This window comes from Chiloscyllium plagiosum, unplaced genomic scaffold (assembly GCF_037043375.1).
Source record: "Chiloscyllium plagiosum isolate Xiang-an unplaced genomic scaffold, Cpla_swu_hap1 HiC_scaffold_10, whole genome shotgun sequence".
NCBI classification, from domain to species: Eukaryota; Metazoa; Chordata; class Chondrichthyes; order Orectolobiformes; family Hemiscylliidae; genus Chiloscyllium; species Chiloscyllium plagiosum.
In genome coordinates, this window is record NW_028270148.1 from 69662444 (window position 1) to 69685438 (window position 22995).

General features: G+C 40.6%; 1 protein-coding gene across 2 annotated transcripts in view; it reads right to left on the reverse strand.

Annotated features, from left to right (window-relative positions):
• The window catches only part of LOC122552902 (protein transport protein Sec23B), a 72494-nt gene continuing 49499 nt past the window's right edge, over positions 1 to 22995 (reverse strand). For both annotated transcript variants that reach the window (XM_087991433.1, XM_087991434.1), the window contains exons 14-20: positions 21285 to 21438; positions 21096 to 21173; positions 11371 to 11532; positions 9621 to 9707; positions 5899 to 6054; positions 5103 to 5168; positions 1 to 2396 (exon numbers count right to left, since the gene is read on the reverse strand). In XM_087991433.1, the coding sequence (XP_087847559.1) occupies positions 2307 to 2396; positions 5103 to 5168; positions 5899 to 6054; positions 9621 to 9707; positions 11371 to 11532; positions 21096 to 21173; positions 21285 to 21438 (793 nt within the window). In that variant the 3' untranslated portion in view covers positions 1 to 2306. The remainder of the gene's footprint in view (positions 2397 to 5102; positions 5169 to 5898; positions 6055 to 9620; positions 9708 to 11370; positions 11533 to 21095; positions 21174 to 21284; positions 21439 to 22995) is intronic.

The window sequence follows — 22995 nt, forward strand, 5'->3', positions numbered from 1 at the left end:
TGCTTTAAAATGATTTATTTAGATTAGATGCTAAATAAAGTCACCACCATCTTTCACAGTAATTATTAGTACTAAAATGGATCATCTGATTGTTTCCAATCCTGCTAGAAACTATTTTAGACAAGGGTTTAAAGGAAGGATCACTTGAACCAAATTTTAATTCTGATTTCTCTCCATTGATACTGCCAGACCTGCTTAGCTTTTCCAGTAATTTCTACTTTTGTCTCTGATTTATAGCATCCTCGGTTGTTTCGGTTTTAATTAAATTTGATCATTGTACAGAACTAATTTTACGCTAAAAACATTAGGCAGGATTCAAAGATCATCTACAATTTATTGGAACAATAAGGTGTTGTTCATCTCTGTTTTTTGTTTCAGGTGGACAACTTAATTCCTCCACTCCAACAACATGTACTTTGTCTGCCACTGGTTATTTGACTTGACCTCTCTCAATTGTTTCTTCAATTCCAGTAAGTTTTGGGCACTTACCATTGCTTTTCCTTTGTGCTCAAATCTCTTTACTGAGTACCTTATTTCATGCTTTTAGCTGCTGAGTCGGAGGGTTCCAAAATTTTCTTTCTACAACTGTTGCCCCTCTCCACTTATGACATTATTTTAAAAGTACTTTACCTATCCTAATGGTATCCCAAATTTGAAAAAACCAGAACAAAGTTAACTTCTCAAGTTGATTATCTCCCATTGTCTTGTGCGGTGAGCAACAAATTTTGATAATGCTATTACTGCATCATGATGGTTTGTTTTATTGCATTAAAGACACTAAATAAATGCTGTTGCATTTTTTTCATTTACCACACACTTCTCCACTGGTTTGCATGTTTGTTCTTTTCTGTGGCTGGTGAGTGGAACTTTTGATTTTGGCCATTTAGAAAACAATTTGAAGGTCAAATTGGTGACAAAAACAGAGGGAAAACTCTGTTAAGAAAATCAGCAAAATTTTAGCAGGCATTGTAGTTATACATTTAAAAAAAAAAAAAATAGCTATCAAACATATTTCCTTTTCTGAATCCCGTCCTGCGTCAGGGGAAAATAAAATGTTGATTGCTCAATTCAGGTATTTAAAGGCAGAATTAAAATCAACTTTTTTACCCTAAGGTCAAAGCAAAAATTGAATGTCTACATAAGGCAGACATTTGTTTTTTATTTGTTCATGGAAAGGGAGTATCATCAATTAGTCATATTTTGTGTCCCCACCTGTTTGCTCAATAAAATGGTAGTGAGCTTCCTTAAAGTGCTGCAATCCTTCAGGTGTGTATATACACACTGCTTCCATGTGCATTGAATGGTGAAGGTGGTGGATGGAGTGCTAAGAAAGTGGGCTACTTTGTCCTCTATAATGTTAAGTTCCTTTTATGTTGTTGGAACTACATTCATCCAGGCAAGTGGATAGTATTCCATTGCACTCCTGACTTGTGCCATGTAGATGGGAGACAGGAAGTTCGTTATTTTATACAGAAATCCTAGTTTCTGGCCTGCTCTAACAATTGCAGTATTTTTTATGGCTAGAACAGTCAAATTTCTGGTCAATGGGACTCCAGGATATTGATAGTAAAAGATTCATTATCGGTAATGCCACTGAATATCAAGAAGAGATGTTTAGATATGCTAGTGTTGGAAATGGTCATTGCCTGTCACTTGTGTGGAGTGAAATGTAGCTTGCCACTTACCAGGCCAAGCCTAGACATTTTCCAGGTTTTCCTGCATATGGACACAGGCTGCTTCAATGTAAGCAAAGTAACAATCAAATCTTGTTTGTAAATGTACTGAAGGTAACTATAATTATGATATTCATTATAATGCATAACGATGTCCTCCAGTTGTCTTCCCAAAAAGTGGGGATTTTACAATGATTAACTTTGCAACAGTCTTCAAATTCAATATTCTTTCTGCTTAAAGTTCCAGTTATCCTTAACAAATGGTCAAAAATAATGCCATAATTTCAGAAAAAACTTAAAAATACCCCATGTAAATAATAATTAAACCTAATTTAGACAGGTAATTAGTCAACATTTTTAAGTTATTTATTTCTAACTCTTGCATTTATATAAAAGATAGATGGAATGATATGTAGTAGACGACATAATATTACCAGAAAATAATAAAGTATTGCTCATAAGAATGCAGTGATTTTGAGAATGAGAGAGGAGAAATGATATAATAATCAAATACCATGCAAAACAAATAAGAAAGATGAATACAACTAAACCATTATAATCTAGAATAAACAATCTATGTAACATCCAGTATTTCCCAGTATTTTCCTTGTGCTCTTCTATAAACAAATGGATTTATGAAGCACTAGACACAGCTAGTTTTTTAAGATGATCCATGAAAACCTGAAGACTGACATCATCAGTCAAGATAGGCGCTCCAGATTCCTAAGGAAAAAAAAAACATCAGATTAGAAATGGGCCGAATAAAAATGAAATCATGGGCTATTAAAATATATTAGATTAGATTACCTACAGTGTGGAAACAGGCCCTTCGGCCCAACAAGTCCACACCGACCCTCCGAAAAGAAACCCACCCCCCTATATTTACTCCTGACTAATCCACCTAACCCTACGGGCAATTTAGCATGGCCTATTCACCTAACCTGCACATCTTTGGAGAAAACCAGAGCACCTGGAGGAAACCCATGCAGTCACAGGGAGAATGTGCAAACTCCACACAGACAGTTGCTTGAGGTGGGAATTGAACCCGGGTCCCTGGTGCTGTGAGGCAGCAGTGCTAACCACTAAGTCACCATGCCACCCTGGATTAATTTGAACTAAAATATATAATCTGTTCTCTGGCAGAAATTATTCTTATCTATAAAAATATATTGCAAAATTAATTTTCACACAGTGGATTTTACTGAATCATTTTAAAAAAATTAAACCAATTGTTAAGAAAAGTAAAACTCTCTTTTCTAATGAGTTATAAATTTCCAATATATTTTTGTTAAATTAATTAGGGGACACAAATTATAACATTCACAGAGTTTATGGCACTTCTAATGTTGATTTGTCAGTATTTTCTGCCAATTACACCTCAAAACCTGAGCTCAACTTCAGGATTCAGTGCAAATGGAGATTAATCAGAAATCCTGAAGTTGGACTCCATTATTGAAATCGCCACTATGCAGCCTATCATGGATCTACTTCCAAAACCAACAATGAGATCAAATGGACAACTGAGAACTTCCCCACTATTTTTCCACGCTTATAGTGGGCGACACGGTGGCACAGTGGTTAGCACTGCTGCCTCACAGCGCCAGAGACCCGGGTTCAATTCCTGACTCAGGCGACTGACTGTGTGGAGTTTGCACGTTCTCCCCGTGTCTGCGTGGGTTTCCTCCGGGTGCTCCGGTTTCCTCCCACAGTCCAAAGATGTGCAGGTCAGGTGAATTGGCCATGCTAAATTGCCCGGAGTGTTAGGTAAGGGGTAAATGTAGGGGTATGGGTGGGTTGCGCTTTGGCGGGTCGGTGTGGACTTGTTGGGCCGAAGGGCCTGTTTCCACACTGTAATCTAATCTAATCTAAATCCCATTAAAGTTGAGCATTATTCAGTGAGGTGTATTTTTTAATAGCGATCTGAGTATTAACTAACCAACCTGGTACTGAAAACAATTTTATAATTCTGGCCTGTTGTTAAGTGTGCATGACAATTATTTTCTGGAGAAATTTATGGAATCAATTTTAAATAAATGAACATTGTTCATGACATTTTCATTTCTACTTTATTCATAAGTGTCTGTCCCAATTTTTATTTTGCACTCTTATAATTTTTTTTTCTAAAATGAAGGATGTTGTCAGGGCATGGACAATTTGAGTATAGGGAGAGGCTAAATACTATGGGGCATTTCTCCCTGGAGTATCAAAGGCTGAGGGGTGACTTTACAGAAGTCTATAAAATCATGAGGGGTATATAGATGAGGTGAGTAGCCAAGATCCTTTTCTCAGGGTAGGGGGAGTCCAATACTAGAGGGCATAGTTTTAAGGGGGAAAGATTTAAAAAAGGCACAACTTTTTCATGCAGATGTACATATGGAATGAGCTGCCAAAAGTGGTGGTGGAGGCTGGTACAATTACAACATTTAAAATACATTTGGACGAATGTATGATTTGGAAAGCTTAGACGGATATAGGGCCAAAGTAAGGGGTAAGATTTAAAAAGGTCCTCAGAAGCAGCTTTTTCACCGAGGGTGCTGTGTGTATGGAAGCTGCCAGAGGAAGTCATAGGAGGAGGGTACAATTACACCATTTAAAAGGCTTCGGGATATATGAATAGAAAATGTTTTGAGAGCAATGGGCCAAATGCAAGAAAATGGGGCTACATCATTTTAGGATGGCGAGGTTGGCACGGACGAATTGGATCGAAGGGTCTGATTCCATGCGGTATGACTCATTGATTATCGGTGCTTTTCAAATCTTGCTTGAAAAGAAAGTTGAATTTATGTAGCACTTTACATCACAGCCAATGTTTTGGAAGTGCAGTTATCGTGCAATGTAGGAAAGATGGCAATCAATGTGTATATAGCAGGATCCTACGAAAAGCAATGTTATTTATGACCACATAAATCAACATTTATCAAACAAATTAAGTATAAACTTTGAGCAGGACACTCGGAATAATTCCTCTATTTTTGTTTCAAACAGTATCTTGGAATGAGGTTAAAAATCACACAACACCAGGTTATAGACCAACAGGTTTAATTGGAAGCACACTAGCTTTCGGAGCAACGCTCCTTCATCAGGTGATTGCCTGATGAAGGAGCATCGCTCCGAAAGCTAGTGTGCTTCCAATTAAACCTGTTGGACTATAACCTGGTGTTGTGTGATTTTTAACTTTGTATACCCCAGTCCAACACCGGCATCTCCGTATCTTGGAATGTTTTATCTTGGCCTGAGAAGACAAACAGTTTTCATATTTCAACAAAGTCATGGCACCTCTAACGAGCAACATTGCTTCAGCACTTTATTGGAGCTCCAACCTTGATTTTGTGCTCAGTCCAAGAGTAGCACTTGAGCCCATAACCTCTGGTAAATATATAGCATTAAAACCCCAACATATTAAATAAGAACTGTAAAGAAGATACCAACCTGCCCCCATGCATACAAGTTGTTATAAGTCTGTGATGGGTTCACTTTTGATAGAAGGAATCGAGCCTAAGAGAGAGATAAAAACCAAGTGGGTCAATTTTAAAAATCATTTTTCAACAATTTCTTTCTGCATTTGTAATTCTTGAATTGGGTCATCAACGTCTCAAAAGTTTTGACCATGACAAAGGTCAGTCAAAGGTGTTTTTCTTTTATAAGCATAGAAATGAATGGTGTCAGCGAAAGCATTTGCAATCTTATCTGTCCTCTAACTCACTAAGCCAAGTTAGCACTGAGCACCAGGTCTCATTAAATGGGTAAACCAGTTGTGAGATATCTTTGATAATTGTTGAACTGCCTAAATTGGGGTTGTGGGGGAATCTTTCAATGGGCTAGAAAATTAGTACAGTCAGTTCTGCTATAACACATGTTTCTTCAACGCAACTGAAAAATTTAATTGTCATTTGTAGAATGTAACCTTTCCTTCCCTGTATTGGCTATAATGTGATTCCGGTCCCACTGGTTTAAATGGTGCTGCTATTACATGATTTCCTTATAATGTGGGATTGCACGGGTACAGAACTATTGCGTTATATCAGAACAGACTGTACAGTGGAAACAACAGTTTTATAACACAAGTATTATTAAAACACTAAAAGCAACTTGATAATTTGACCCTTTAAAATAATCATGACTGGTTATTCTTGCCAACAGAAAGAGAATGAAAATTAATCAAGTTGTTTGTCCTTTCCAAAAGTTTTATTTCAGCAATTTTTCAAGTGTTAAACATAACATTTACCTGGCTCTGTCCATGTTCTGTGTCAACATAACGAGGCATTGGAAAGCGGGTCTGAAGGATTTCCTGAGCATCATCTAGGGGAGCTTGCAAAAGTTGTTTGAAGTTCTCATACTCCTGCATATCTTGATATCCAGCCTTCCGCCACTGAGCTATAGTCTAAAGAAACAGCAAATACATTATTATTTATTATTTCCTTTATTAAATAAAAACATTTTTAAATACACTTGGCAATTATTTTTAAATTTGTTTTAAAAATTGAAAAAAAATTTAATAATGGCACACGTGCATAAAACAAACAAATAGTACAATCAACTACTCATCATTGTTCAATAGCTACACATTAGTGATATCACTAATATATTAATTAACTTTTTTTTAAAAACAAACACTAGGTTTTCAGGTCATTACATTATACAAATGTTCGGTTTGCTTCAGTTTGAGCACTATGAAATTAATGTTGTATTTGATACATTTTTATTAATTTGCACACTTCAAAATTTTTTAAATGCAGTATAGAGTTTAATCACTAAAGAGAGTTACTGTCTTCTAGACCAGGGATAATAATACTCTCAATCAGCCAGTTTGGAAGTGTATGAAAATAATATGAATCAGGACTGAAAGATTTCTTGTGAAAAGTCACCATAGTCCCAGAGGACTACAGAGTTCCCCTCTCATTAGACAGCATTAACCTGAGGTCACTGTGCCTCACATAAGCGACAAGGTTCAGATGGCAGGTGTCACAGAGTCAGAGATATATAGCAAGAAACAGATCCTTCGGTCTAACTCTTCCATGCCGAACAGCTATCCTAACCTAATCTAGTTCCATTTGCCAACACTTGGCCCATATCCCTCTAAATCCTTCCTATTCATATACCCAACCAGCCTCCACCACCTCATCTGGCAGCTCATTCCTTACATGCACCATCCTCTGCGTGAAAAAGTTGCCCCTTAATGATGCAGAAGGATGTGGACAGGTTAAGTGAGTGAACAGAAACTCAGCAGATGGAATGTAACGTGGGAAAATGTGAAATTACGCATTTTGACAACAAGAATACGAGAATTAGGGCAGCACAGTGGCTCAATGGTTAGCACTGATGCCTCACAGTGCCAGAGACCAGAGTTCGATTCCAGCCTCGGATGACTGTCTGTGTGAAGTTTGCACATTTTCCCCATGTCTGCACGGACTTCCTCTTGGTGTTCTGTTTCCTTCTACAGTCCAAAGATGTGCCCATAGTGTTAGGTGCATTAGTCAGATGGTAATGGGTGTTGATAGGTTACTTTTCAGAGAGTCAGTGTGGACCTATTGGGCCGAAGGACCTGTTTCCACACTGTAGGGAATCTAATCTAATCTGTGTATTATTTAAATGGAGGAAGATCAAAATTCTTATAAAAATTACAAAAGATCAGGTGGTAGTAAGGAAGGCAAAGGGAATGAAGTATAAAACTAGGCAGGTGTTGCTAAAACTAGTCAGACCACATTTGGAATAATGTTGCCCCTCTTTCCCCTCACACCCTAACCCTATGCTCTCTAGTTCTGGACTCCCCCACCCCAGGGAAAAGACCTGGTCTATTTATCCTATTTATACCACTCATGATTTTATAAACCTCTATAAAGGTCACCCCTCAGCACCTGACACTCCAGGGAGAACAGCCCCAGCCTAGTCACCCTCTGCATTCAGCTCAAATGCTTCAACCCTGGCAACATCCTTGTAAATCTTTTCCAAATTTCACAACATCTTTCCGATAGGAAGGAGACCAGAACTGACCACAATATTCCAAAAGTGGCCTAACCAATGTCCTGTACATCTGCAATGTGACCTCTCAACTCCTATACTCAATGCTCTGACCAATAAAAGAAAGCATGCCAAACACCTTCTTCACTATCCTATCCACCTGGAACTCCACTTTCAAGGATCAATGAACCTGCACTCCAAGGTCTCTTTGTTCAGCAAAACTCTGCAGGACCTCACCATTAAGTGTATAAGTCCTGCTAAGATTTGCTTTCCCAAAATGCAGCACCTCACATTTATCAAATTAAATTCCATCTGCCACTTCTCAGCACAGTGTCCCATCTGATCAAGATCCTGTTCACTACACCTCCAATTTTGGTGTCATCTGCAAACTTACTAACTAAACCTCCTATGTTCACATCCAAGTCATTAATATAAATGACAAAAAGTAGTGTACCCAGCACTGATCCTTGTGGAACATCACTGGTCACAGGCCTCCAGTCTGAAAAACAACCCTCCACCACCACTTCTACCTTCAAGCCAATTTTGTATCCAAATAGCTAGTTCTCCTTGTATTCCACGAGCTCTAACCTTGTTAACCAGTCTCCCATGACGCACCTTGTTGAACGTCTTACTGAGGGTGACCTCATTTAATACAGGAAATGAATCCATGCTACTGGCATTGCAAAAAGCTGTCCAATCAATTTAACTTCCCCCTTCTTGTTTAACCTCTCGGAAACTTCCAAAAGTGCTAATTTATTTTGTCTAAAGGGTCATCAAAAATCCAAAAATGTAAGCAGATTATTAATACCTAAACCAGGTGCATTATCATGTCACTAAACAAGATATTCTTAATTAAAATTAAACTCCTGAGAGGGAGCATTACTGGATTGATTATTTATTATAAGCAAATAAAACCGGATTTCATGAAAAACACCCAAAAACAGGAGCTCAGCTTAAATCATAAAGCAAAGTGTCTTCCAGTGTGACCATCATCTCAAGATTTCAGTAAGACCATTGACCTTCAATTGCACAAACTGGCTTTCTTTGAAATATAACTCAATAAGCGATGAGAGGTTTTATTCTAATTTTGCCCTTTGGTTAATCATTATTAAATTCCTTTACCAAATGAAGTTATATCTCAATAGGGTAATGCACTGGAAATCAAGCCCTGTTATTCCCAGAGTTGTCACAAAAATTAAAAATTTTATCAAGTATGCAAAATTGCCCAACTGATCTGCTTTTCAGACTCAGGTTGACAGAAAATGTGGTTTAGGTTTCTGACCTGAACAAGGATTACGATTTATTACAAATAAATAGATTCTAGTCATAGGTAGGCAAGCATGAACTGTTTGAGGAGAAACAGTTTTATCTGTTTTACCTTTTATCTTAGCCTGCTGGACAAACTTTCCTCATTCCTGAAGAAGGGCTTATGCCCGAAACATCGATTCTCCTGTTCCCTGGATGCTGCCTGACCTGCTGCGCTTTTCCAGCAACACATTCCAAGCATGAACTGTTGACCACTGAAGAAACCTATATCAAACACTGGGACTATTGATTTGTCATTCACATGGATAGACTGGCCTATAAAATGGCACAAGCACTCACTTACTGTTGGGTGCGTACAGTTGCGGCACAGCTAATCGTGATCGTTATATGGGATCTGGGTATCTTGGAAAGGTCAGTATTTGTTACCTTTGAACTGACTGAAATGGCCTCATCTGATGGACACAATTTTATTCTTTTATGATTCATGTATAAAGCCTCATAGTACTGTTTAAAAATAAAGTAGAGTTTTCGTACAACAGATCTATAAAACAAATTCTTGAACTGATTACTGCTACGCAAGAAGAGTTTTATCAAAAATTAGTAACACTTGGTCTATCAAGCTGCCGAGATGCAATGAAAAGAGAAATTGACTTGTGTTTTCAGAAAAATAGAAAACCAATATAGAGAGTAACATTTTCTACAAGTATTTTACTGAACACTAACCTCTCCATGATAGATAACAATCTGGAAGAAAGTGTCCATGAGGAGTATCCGGTCTGGCAAGATACTGCTACTGTCTAAAAGCACTGGCTGAAGACAAGAATGAAAACTTATTACCGTTCATTACTTAAGACAGTCATGACTTATGTTACACAAAGATTGATACATTAAATTAAATTACAGAAGCTCTCAAGCATACTCCAGTAGTGAGATGGGATACAAATATTAGGTTGGATTCCTCCATTCCTTGCTCCAGCACACTGCTTGCAAGGTAGTGTCAGTCTATTTACTTAGTTCTTCCAGCAGACAGCTGGGCTGCTGGAATTTGCTTAAACATCTTCACCTTGCTTTCTACTTACCTATCCCTAATTATTTTACATGTAATTTTTATGGCAATCATATTTACTGTTCACTAAGTATATCATTTCTACCTTATATTCACTTCCTGGCTTCCACCACAAGACTTTACAGGTCATGCCCCTTTGTGTTTGCGTATTTAAGTCCCTCGACTAAGTTTTCTTAAATGCTATTTTGAGCAATATCTTTTATGTCTGAGAGTAAGGTTACACTTAACATTAACCAAGTTGCTCTTTCTTTACCTGCCCATCCTTTTGTGCTTCCACCCTTCAGCATCAACAGTATGTTACTTTTAGTTTATATACACTGTTGTTAGTTTAAAGTTGTCATAACAGGTTATAAATTGGTGAGTATACTAATACATTACATAATTTAAAAAGGTGGTGACTGTGTTTACTATACGGAAATCTGTGGAATCATAAAGAGTACAAACTTAGACTGAGGGGAAAAAAAAATCAATGAGCTATATATAGAATATTTCCCTAGAATACAGTTTGCACTTTACAATATGATAATTAACTCCTTGAATGCATCCTAATTTTTCTTTCAAGTGGTTTTCTGATATTACAGAACATGAGTATTTGTGAAAAAAAGACATTTTGTTTTTCATTTTTTATGCATGACAATTCACAAGAAATACCAAAAAGCATTCTTAGTTTTTTTTAAAAAAAACAGGACCACGGTTGGAGGGGTTTTAGTCCCCCACAGAAATCTGCCAAGTGAACATTGTCAGGTGATTGCCTCGACAATGAGCAGCAACAGGCTATTCCACAACAGCTAAGCTGCAATTAATTGCCATTGCACATGCAGTTCTCGCATAAGCCAATTGATAACAATCAGAATCACCAAGCTGGACCTTTTTTCTCTTGATAACCCAGGTACAGGAGCCAATTATATATCGTGGTACAACACTGGTTGAGATCATGTTCAAATCGAAACTTAGTTCTCAAACCAAAGATTGGCCAGGCTTACAATAGCAAAATGCTGCGAATGGTGAAAATTTGAAATATATTTCAATATCTCAATCCTTCTGAAAGGACTTGCCTTTTGCTCTTTATCTACCCTTCCTACTTTGATCCATATAAAATCTATTACTTAAATATTTCTCTAATTCTGATAAAATGTCATCAATTTGAAACATTAACCCTACCTCTCTCTTCATACAAACTGCAGATTTTAGATTAGATTCAGATTTGCTGAGTATCGCCAATTTTTTTTACCCTTTCAGGTTTACTTTGCTTGAAAACTGTCACATGTTAAGTTGTACATGTAAGACATAAATAGGATAAAGCTTTTGAGCACTGAAAATATTTCAGAACTCTTATGTAAAATCTTCACACAGTTGAGTAAACTTGGTAATTAACTTTCAATGCATTATTGATATACTAAATCTCACCTCGGGTGGGCCATAAAAAGAGTAAGAATACAGAATGGGTTGAATCATGATTAGAGACTGTGTTAGATCTTGTCGCATGAAATGATGCCGGTAGTATGATGATTCATCAGGGCTATTATTGAAAACCTGAAGGAAAGGCGATCTTCTCAGATGGAACATAAACTAAAAATACAATAAAATAATTACTGAAAACATTACATGACAAATCAGATTATATTTATCATTGTATAAATCCCTCAAAGCTGTAAAGGCTGACATTCAGATTAACAGAACTAAAATGTCCAAGAAAGGAAAGATACCAATCCCAGCAGCTATCTGCTGGAGGTCGTGAGCATGTCAGAGCATGTTGTGACAAGTCTCCTCAAGGGTGGAGAGAATTCAATTACTCTGATTTGTGCTTATAGTGATCAGGCATTGGCGAGAAATGAGGTGAGATGCTTGCTACAGAATCTTTGGTCTCAGCCTCGTTCAAGTAGCCACAGTGTTTACAATGGTATTCCAGTTTGGTTTCTAGAATATGACAGTCCTAAGTGATGTAGCCACTTGGTGTACTGACACATTAGCACATCTGGTTTAGGAAGTCGATGCTGCAAACACCTCAGAGGTCTATGTGCTGAAAAAACTTAGAGGGAGAATTGGTCCCAGGCTATTGATGGCTGGAACATTAAATGATAATGTTGTTGAATATCAATGTGAGGTTCAAAGTTTGTGAGAAGATTTGTAGCTTGGGTGCTCGTTGCTGTGGTTCTGTTCGCCGAGCTGGAAGTTTTTGTTGCAAACGTTTCATTCCCTGTCTAGGTGACATCCTCAGTGCTTGGGAGCCTCCTGTGAAGCGCTTCTGTGGTGTTTCCTCCGGCATTTATAGTGGCCTGTCTCTGCCGCTTCCGGTTGTCAGTTTCAGCTGTCCGCTGTAGTGGCCGGTATATGAGCAAAACTAACGTAGTGTACAAAATCCCATGCAAGGACTGCACAAAACACTATATAGGACAAACAGGAAGACAGCTAACGATCCGCATCCACGAACATCAACTAGCCACGAAACGACACGACCAGCTATCCCTAGTAGCCACACACGCAGACGACAAGCAACATGAATTTGACTGGGACAACACTACCATTATAGGGCAAGCCAAACAAAGAACAGCCAGGGAATTCCTAGAAGCTTGGCACTCATCCACAAACTCCATCAACAAACACATAGACCTGGACCCAATATACCGGCCACTACAGCGGACAGCTGAAACTGACAACCGGAAGCGGCAGGGACAGGCCACGATAAATGCCGGAGGAAACACCACAGAAGCGCTTCACAGGAGGCTCCCAAGCACTGAGGATGTCACCTAGACAGGGGACGAAATGTTTGCAACAAAAACTTCCAGCTCGGCGAACAGAACCACAGCATCAATGTGAGGTGGTTGGATTACTTATTGATTTGGAGATGACCATTGCCGTTAGCTATGTTTTTCACTCTAAAGGTGCAGCCTGACCTGTTGAGTGTTTTCCAGTATTTCCAGTTTACATTGTAGCCTTCTTACTGGTAAAATAGTGGACTCAGGGTGGAATGATAGCTCAGTGGTTACTATTGCTACCTTACAGCACCCTCAGGTGACTGTATGGAGTTTGCACATTGTCCCTGTATCTGCTTGGGTTTCCTCTGGATGCTCCTGTTTCCTCCCACAGTCAAAAGATGTGCAGGTTAGGTATATTGGCCATGCTAAATTGCCCATAGTGTTCAGAGTTGTGTAGGCTATGTAGATTAATCATGGGAAATGCGGGTTTACAGGGATAGGGTAGAGGTTGCGCTGGGTGGGATGCTCTTCAGGGGATTGGTGTGGACTCAATGGGCCAAAAGACCTGCTTTCACACTGTAGGGATTCAATGATTCTAAACAGTTAGTTTCAATTGAAATTAAGTGGCACCTACAAATTGAATTTGTTCCATTGAATTTCCAGAAGATGCCAATCTTTGTTTATTTTTCATGGGGGTGGGTTGGTGTATTATGCATCTAGAGTGCAGCCATGAAAATGAATACCAGTAGATGCCAGAAGTTGATCCAGTTGTTAAAATTAAAAAAATTGTGACTTGAATATATGTTTTGGAAAAAAATAGTTTATGATAAAAAATAGAACTTGAAATTTTATTTTTTGAAAAATAATGTACATTTTTAAGAAATTACTTCGTCTTAAGAATTCGCCAACCTGATTTAATTTTATCCATTTACTCTTTTCTCTTACTCTACTTCACCACCTTTTCCTCTCCTATAATCTTTCACCATGTATATGTGACTCTGCTGATTTGGGATCAATGAGTTAACCCATAGTCAAAGAGCTTGAATGATTAGCACTGAAAAACAATCAGAAAATAAATAGTTGTCCAAGCAAAATAATGTTCTGTCTCATTTACACACTCTTTAGCTGTAATTAATATTTAAACAGTACACATTAAGTAATTACATAGTTTTGCTAAGCTTAGAAAGGGAACTATTGACAGGAAATATTTAATATAATAGAATCATAGAACACCTACAGTGTGGAAACAGGCCATTTGATCCAACAACTCTACTCCGACCCTCCAAAGAGCATCCTATCCAGACCCAGCTCCTTGCCTTTTCTGCCCCAATACCCTGCATTTCCCATGCACTTAACCTACACATCCCTGAAAACTATGGGCAATTCAGCATGGCCAATCCACCTAACATACACTTTTTTGGACTGTGGGAGGAAACCAGAGCACCCGGCAGAAATGCACATAGACACAGAATTTGCAAACTCCACATAGATAGTCACCCAGGGGTGGAATTGAACCTGGGTCCCTGGCGCTGTGAGCCAGCAGTGCTAATCACTAAGCCATCATGCCACCCAAACATACTGCAAGTGCTTTGAATGGGTGTGCATTTTGTAAAAGTTCACCAAAAATGTCTCATTTAAATGATTCATCAAAAAGAAATGAAAGCCGTGGGTGTTGTTTGAATTGTTCACGTCAGATGATTCCCTGCAAGTAAAATTCATTGTGTTTAGTAGAGAGAAAAATATAGACCGAGCACGCAGGTTAACTGTGCTTTGCTTATTTCTCACTTCTGCCCACCTGTTTACCCGTTTTCTTGAAGCCATTTAGAAATTCATGGAAGCATTCCAATGTTGTTTCCTGCTTTCCCTCGTTGAATTGTCAAATGGGCGGAACGAGTTCCTGATTCAGTGCATGAAACTAGGTGAAAGTGAGAGCTTTAAGCTTGGTGTTGGATTCAAGCAATAGATTGACTATGGTTGGTAGTTTTACAGCTTGTTTTTGAAGTTGCACCAGGCAAAGAATTGGTACTGCATGGCTGAGAGGATTGAAAACTATAATGTATGTCAAAGCAACAAGTGGGTGAATTAATATTACCACTTGCCTCCACCACCACCCACCATCCTTTCGTTCTGGATCTCAATTTATCTTTGTTAACTTGGCTATAGGCCTATTTAGAATTGTAGTGTTCTGGTAGATAGTGGAGTACGAACTTCAACTTTATACAACCGCAGTGCAGCAACAGTTATTTTCTATATCATAATTAAAAAATGACTTGTTTCTTTCAAAAATATAAAATAGGCATCAAAATGGAGACGAATGTCACACATTTGGGCTCACACTGACAGCTATGGGAATTGAACAGTTCATTCCAGGCTGACTACTTGTCAATGTTCCTATCTTTTGGATGGAACATAAACCTAGCCAATATCTGCTTGTTGTAGTGGCTGTAGGGGGCGGGGTCACATGGAATAATGTGGCGCAAACAGGAGTGTACTATACCATCATGCTCCTGTTACCACAAAGACTGATTAACAGTCAGTCAGTCATTCATCTCACTGCTGTTTGTTTGGGACCTTGATATCTGAAAATTGTCTGCCATAAATAAGTGAATTTCAAAAATAATGAATAAGCTGACAAGTAGTTTGGAGATAATCAAGACTGTGAAGGAACCCGTTAAAACTGAAAGAAATGCAGAAACTGCTTCAAATAGTCTGAAGTCAGATACCATCTATTGAGAGGGAGGGGGAGGGGGAGGGGGGAGAGAGGGAGAGGGAGAGGGAGAGGGAGAGGGAGAGGGAGAGGGCGAGGGCGAGGGCGAGGGCGAGGGCGAGGGCGAGGGAGAGGGAGAGGGCGAGGGAGAGGGCGAGGGAGAGGGCGAGGGAGAGGGCGAGGGAGAGGGCGAGGGAGAGGGAGAGGGAGAGGGAGAGGGAGAGGGCGAGGGAGAGGGCGAGGGAGAGGGCGAGGGAGAGGGCGAGGGAGAGGGCGAGGGAGAGGGCGAGGGAGAGGGAGAGGGAGAGGGCGAGGGAGAGGGCGAGGGAGAGGGCGAGGGAGAGGGCGAGGGAGAGGGCGAGGGAGAGGGCGAGGGAGAGGGCGAGGGAGAGGGCGAGGGAGAGGGCGAGGGAGAGGGCGAGGGAGAGGGCGAGGGCGAGGGAGAGGGCGAGGGAGAGGGCGAGGGAGAGGGCGAGGGAGAGGGCGAGGGAGAGGGAGAGGGCGAGGGAGAGGGAGAGGGAGAGGGCGAGGGAGAGGGCGAGGGAGAGGGCGAGGGCGAGGGAGAGGGCGAGGGAGAGGGCGAGGGCGAGGGAGAGGGCGAGGGCGAGGGAGAGGGCGAGGGAGAGGGCGAGGGAGAGGGCGAGGGAGAGGGCGAGGGAGAGGGCGAGGGAGAGGGCGAGGGAGAGGGCGAGGGAGAGGGCGAGGGAGAGGGCGAGGGAGAGGGCGAGGGCGAGGGCGAGGGCGAGGGAGAGGGAGAGAATTTGTATTGTGAGTCAATGATTGGTTGTGAGAAAGTATAGAGATGGAAAGATTGTGGAGAACAAGAGGGGATGTCTGAGACAGGGTAAGAGACCTCAAATGAGGATTGATTCTGCATGACAAATCTCAAAATTGTTTCAGAAGGTTGCTGTGTAACATCACTGACCAGAGCTGGTGCAACTTTCAGGCAATGTGCTTGCCCTTCATTATCTGTTATCTCTTTTTTTTTTCACGTGTGCTTTAAAGTATGTGGAGTGACTTTGTTTAGTTACTTCTGTGGAGGGAATATTCCAGTCTGTTATGATGTTTAGTATGAAACTGTTCAGAGATACTTGTATGAATATTAAAGAGGTGCAAACAGGTTGGTGTTTTTTCCTCCTACAGTGAATGACTTGTTTACCATATGGTGAAATATCAAAGCAACTTCACAGTAAATGCCTTGCAGGTAGTCAACATTAAAAATCACAACCCCAGGTTATAGTCCAACAAGTTTATCTGGAAGCACAAATAAACCTGTTGGACTATAATCTGGTATTATGTGATTTTTAACTTTGTCCACCCCAGTCCAATACCAACTCCTCCACATCTTGCAGATAGTGCAAGTGACCTTAGCTATCTTTATTGTTGCTGTGTAAATTCTACAGTTTAACAGAACATTGTTATTAAAGTTCTCTTTGTCTTTAGGAAATTATAGTTCTAATTTGCATTTATGTAATGCAGTTATTGTCGTTAAATGTCCTGAGGTATTTCATGGAGTGTAAAGAAACAAAATTTCAAGTGACAAAAAAACCAAATCAAACAATTAGATTTCAAGGAGTGCTTTAAAAATGGTTGAGAGCAGAAGAGGTTTGGCAAGGATATATCAAATTTTAGGGTCTTGATAGCTGAAGGCACAGTTGGCGATTATACACTGATGAAAATCAAAGATTTTCAGGAAATGGGGAAATGGCCAAATATTTCTGAATTATTGATTGAAGAGATAAGAGGTACAAAGAGAAACCAGCTCATGAAGGGATTAAATAAAAATGAGAATTTTAAAATGTCAGCAATTTGTAAGCTGTGTAACATCATTGATCAGAACTGGTGCAACTTTCAGGCTGTGCGCTTGCCCTTCATTATCTGCTCTCTCTTTTTTCATGTGTATTTTAAAATCTGTGGAGTGATCTTGATTATTTTTATTTCTGAGGAGAGATTACTTAGGATCAATTTAGGATATCTGGTCAGCGTGGACAAGTTGGACCGAAGGATCTGTTTCCATGCTGTATGGCTATGACTCCATAAGGCAGGTTCTGAATTGAAATAAATGGAAATTTCTCTTACAATTTGTAAAATGTTTTTTCTGGGTAGAAAATGGAATAAAAAAGGGAAATTTTGCTAAAACTATGGCACTAGTCAGACAAAATCTGGAATACTGTGAACAGTTTTGGTCCCCTTATCCAAGGAAAGGTATACTAACATTGGAAGCTGTCCAGTCCACTAAGTTGGTCCTGCATATGGATACACTGTCTTCTGAAGGGAGACTGAATATGTTGGGCCTCTCATTGGAGTTTAGTAGAATGTGGAGTGACCTTACTGAAACAAAGATGATTCTTAAGGGGATTGACAGATAGATACAGAGAGATTGTTTCCCCTGTGGGAGAGTCTACAACCAGAGATGCGAAGGGTGTTCTTCTCACAGAGGCACCTTTTCCACCTATTTTTTGTGACCCTTAGTTATGTCACTGTCTCTTTTTCAAATACTTATTCTTCACAGGGAACAGTTTTAGTAGTAGAACAGCACAGTGGCTCAGTGGTTAGCACTGTTACCTTACAGTACCAAGGTTCAATTCCAACCTCGGGTGACTGTCTCTGTGGTGTTTGCACATTCTTCATGTGTCTGTGTGGGTTTTCTCCAGGTGCTCCAGTTTCCTCCCACAATCCAAAGATGTGCAGGTTAGGTGAATTAGCTATGCTAAATTGCCCATAGTGTTCAGGGACATGTAGGTTAAGTGCATTAGTCAGGGGTATATAGAAAAGTAGAGTAAGGGAATGGGTCTGGGTGGGTTACTCTTCAGAGGGTCTGTGTGGACTTGTTGGGCTGAAGGGCCGGTTTCCACACTGTAGGAATTCTATCGTTCCATAGACAATTCACCCATTTTGAAAGGGGAGGGGGAAGCAGGGTGAAGAATCAAACCACATCCACAACCATTCCTTTGCCACCAGATGTTTGAGCGCTAAAGAGCGACCTATTACAATCTGACTGATTCATCCCCTTCGTTAGGGTAACTGTAGCATTCCATTCGAACCATGATTGTCATAACACAGCATTAGGTAAGAACAAAGACTGCAGATGCTGGAAACCAGAGTCTAGATTAGAGTGGTGCTGAAAAAGCACAGCAGTTCAGGCAGCATCCGAGGAGCAGGAAAATCGACGTTTCGGGCAAAAGCCCTTCATCAGGAATAGAAGCAGGGTGCCTGCAGAGTGGAGAGATCACAGATTCTTGTGGAGAGAGGAAGAAAACTTCTTCAAGGCAGGCATCCTTGCAAGAGGATTCGCAGTAAGGTTACAATCAACTAGATAAAAACAAGGACTGCAGATGCTGGAAACCAGAGTCTATAAGAATCTCCACAAGAATCTCAGTGATCTCTCCACTCTGGAGGCTCCCTGCTTCTATTCCTGATGAAGGGCTTTTGACCGAAGTGTTGATTTTCCTGCTCCTCGGATGCTGCCTGACCTGCTGTGCTTTTCCAGCACTAGTCATAACACAGCATTAGTCAGGCACGTAATCTGGGACAGTCCCAGTTTATGGCACTGAGTATTAATTTCATCCCACAATTTTCCGGTTGAGTCACCTGGGTGCTTTCATTTCTAAAACCATTGTTAGAAGTAATTCACTGCCTTCTCAAAAGGTCAAAAGAGGACTGACCACCCATTGGAGGATGACTGCAAATGAATCTTTGAGAATTGGTTTTGTAAAGATAAACAAACCTACATATAGGAGCAAATTGCTGCAGGTGTTGAAATCTGTATTGAAAATAAGAAATGCTGGAGATCACGGGGTCAGATAGCATCCATGGAGAGAGTGCAAGCTAACGTTTTGAAAGTAGATGTCTAAGTGAAGTGAGAAGGGCACAGCATTTATGCTACGCAGTTTTGTTTGGAGGGGATGGTGGGGTTCTGGGGGTTGTGGATGAAGGCTGCTGGTGGAGAAAAGATGTTGATAGTTAAGATTAAGTGATAGGAATGTGAGAATGGTAGAACAATGGTATGTCTCCTGCCAGACTTGAAAGGACAGCCAGTCCCACTGGGATTGGGGGGAGTACATGATTGCAGAATGTAACAAGCTAGAAGGGAAGAAATAGGAGTTGGTTCAAAATTTGAATGTACTGAACTCAATATTAAGTCCAGAAGGCTGTAAAGTGCCTGGTCTGAAGATGAGATGTTCCTCGAATTTGCACTGTGATCCACTGCAACGTTGCAGCATGCTGAGGACAGACATGTGGGCATCTGAACAGGATGCTGTGTTAAAATGACCAGCTATGGGAAGGTCAGAGTCATGCTTGTGCATAGACTGGTGTACCACAGAACAGTCACCCCATCTGCATTTGATTACTCCAACATAGAGTAGGCCACATTAGGTGCAGCAAATACAATACACAAGACTGGTGGAGGTACAGGTAAAATGCTGCTTCACCTGGAAAGACTGTTTAGGCCCTTGGAAGGTGAGCAAGGAGATGGTAAAGGGGGAGATGTTGCACCTTCTGCAGTTACATGGGAAGGTGCTATGGGGAGGGGGTAGTGTTGGTTGTTGTGGAATGGACTAGAGGGAACAAGCTCGGCAAAATGCAGATGAGGGAGTGAGGAGATAATGGGTTTGGTGGTGGCATTCTGCTTGAGTTGTCTGACATGACATAGAATGATTCTTTGAATGCGGAGGCTGGTAGGATGAAAAACGTGAGGAGGAGGGGAACCCGATTACACTGTTGTGAGTGATGGAGGAAGGAGCAAGGGAGGAAACAGGTGTAATAGGTTGGATGAGGATCCTGTTAATCACAGTGGGTGGGAAACATGGTCATGGAGGAAGCAAGCCATTTCAGCAGCGCTGATTTGGAAGGTGGCATCATCCGAACAGTTGCGACATAGGGCAAAGGAACTGGGAAATTGGAAAACAGTCCTTGCAGGACGTGGGGTGTGATGAGCTGTAGTAAAGGTAGCTATGGGAATCAGTGGCTTTGTAGTGGATGGCAGTGGACAGTTCATTCTCCAAATTGGAGGCAGAGTGGTCAAGGAAAGGAAGGGAACTGTTGGAAATGGATGATGTCAAAGTTGTCGAGGGGTAGAAATTGGAGGCAAAGTGAACCAATTTTTCAAAGTCCTGGTGACAGCATGAAGCAGTACTGAAGCAATCGTCAATGTACTGACAAAAGAGTTGTGGGAGGGAACCAGTGTAAGACTGGAACAAAGATTGTTCCACAGATCTCAAAGAGGCAGGCATAACTGGGACCCATGCAAGTACCCATAGCTACTCCTTTGACTGGCAGAAGTGAAACGAATTAAATAAATTGTTCAGTGAGAGAACAGTTCAGCCAGGCGGGAGGACAGTTGTGATGGATAGGGATTGTTAAGACATCTTGTCAAAGAAGAAGCAGATAGGTCTCAGATTATAGGAGGGACGTAAGGAGGGAATGGTGAATAGTGGGGCAGTTAGGGACAGGGAACTGGAAATTGTTAATATGGTGGAAGGCACCAAATAAATCACGGATGTATGTGGATAGGGTCTGGACAATTGGAGAGAGAATGGAGTCAAGGTAGGAAGAAATGAGCTCAGTGAGAGAGGAACATGCTAATATGATGGTCCCATCAGGGCAGTCTGGTTTGTGAAATTTGGGAAGGAATAGATAATGTTTGAGACCATTTTCACAGATCATGCCATCACAGCTTTCTTCACAATTTCATTATATAAAATTATACTTCTAAAATAAGAACTTACCTGTGGATAAAGGGAAAATGTTTCTGAAAGTCTGAAGGAGCTAGGATCATCTTTGTGGAACTGGCCAAACTTCTGACACTGATGGAAAAAAGGGCAGAAAATAATGAACAGGTTTTTAAATTGATAAACTCTCAATGTGAAATGAGACAACTGCATTTTTGGATTTACATATGTACTTGATGTTCTTACCAGTCGGATTAACTGTCTGTCCAACCAACGAAGTACATCAGGGCCTTCCTCAGACTCAGCCCTAAAAACTCCCAGTCTTGCCATCAATACAGCTGATGCCTCCTGATCAAATGCAGCTTCTATCTGCTGGAGTTGACTCTGTGCATCTGCCCAGCTAAAAATCAAAGCAAATATTACCAACAGGTTAAGTTTCACTGAGGCTACTCTGCTTCCCATCAATGGGCAGGACTTTTACAAGGGGAGTTAGGATCACAGTCAAAGTAAAACAAGAAAAAAAGACCCCAAGTTGCTCTTCCCAATAAGGGGACATGCTTGGCAACTTTAGCATAGATGGCCTGTCGGTAAGCTCCTGATACCTCTAAGTAGTTCCCTGTCTTTTTACCAGCCCTCCACCTCCACGCAGTTGCTAAAGTCCTGATCATCGTTTTAGATATGAAGTATAGTTCATAACATAATTACTATGAATCCAACACTTTTACATTGGAAAATAATTTTTGTGTGTCACCTGCAAACTTGGCTATTTTACATTGACTTTTCTAATCTAAATCATTAATATATATTGTAAAATAAACATGGTCCCAGAACTGATCCCTGTTGGATACCACCAGTTACAGACTGCCATCCTGAAAATGCCTCCCTTATTTCAACTGTTTTCTGTTATTTAGTCAATCCTCTATCCATTCCAATATACTACCTCAAACACCATGGACTCATATTAATAAATAACCTAATTAGTGGTTATCAAACTTTATCTGAAAATCCAAACATATTACATCCACTGCTTTCCTTTTATCTATCAATCGTACTGGTTATGTCCTCAAAGACGTCTAATAAATCTGTCAGGCATGATTTCACCTTTGTGTACCTATGCTGAATCTGCTTGATCATATCATATCATGTATTTCTAAATGCTCTGCTATTGCATCCTTTACAATAAAGAACAAAGAACAAGAACAGGCCTTTTGGCCCACCAAGATTGTGCTGACACATGATGCCTTTCTAAATTAAAAAACATTTGCCTCTGTGTGGTCCATATCCCTCTATTCTCTGCCTATTCATGTATATGTCTCTTAGATGCTGCCATTGTATCCGCCTCCTCCACCTCCGCTTACAGTGTATTCCAGGCATTTAGAGTCATAGAGATGTACAGCAGGGAAACAGACCTTTTGGTCCAACTTGTTCATGCCAACCAGATATCCGAACCTAATCTAGTCCCATTTGCCAACATGTGGCCCATATTCCTCTAAACCCTTCCTATTTATATACCCATCCAGATGTGTTTTAAAATGTTGTAATTGTGCCAGCCTCCACCACTTCCTCTGGCAGCTCATTCCATACATGCAACACCCTCTGCATGAAAAAGTTTCCCCTTAGGGCCCACCAGACACCTCGAGGAAGAACACCTCATCTTCCACCTCGGAACACTTCAACCCCAGGGCATCAATGTGGACTTCAACAGTTTCCTCATTTCCCCTTCCCCCACCTCACCCCAGTTCCAAACTTCCAGCTCAGCACTGTCCCCATGACTTGTCCTTTTCCACCTATCCACTCCACCCTTCACCCCCCCTGACCTATCACCTTCATCCCCTCCCCCATTCACCTATTGTACTCTATGCTACTTTCTCCCCACCCCCACCCTCCTCTCACTTATCTCTCCACCCTTCAGGCTCTCTGCCTGTATTCCTGATGAAGGGCTTTTGCCCGAAACGTT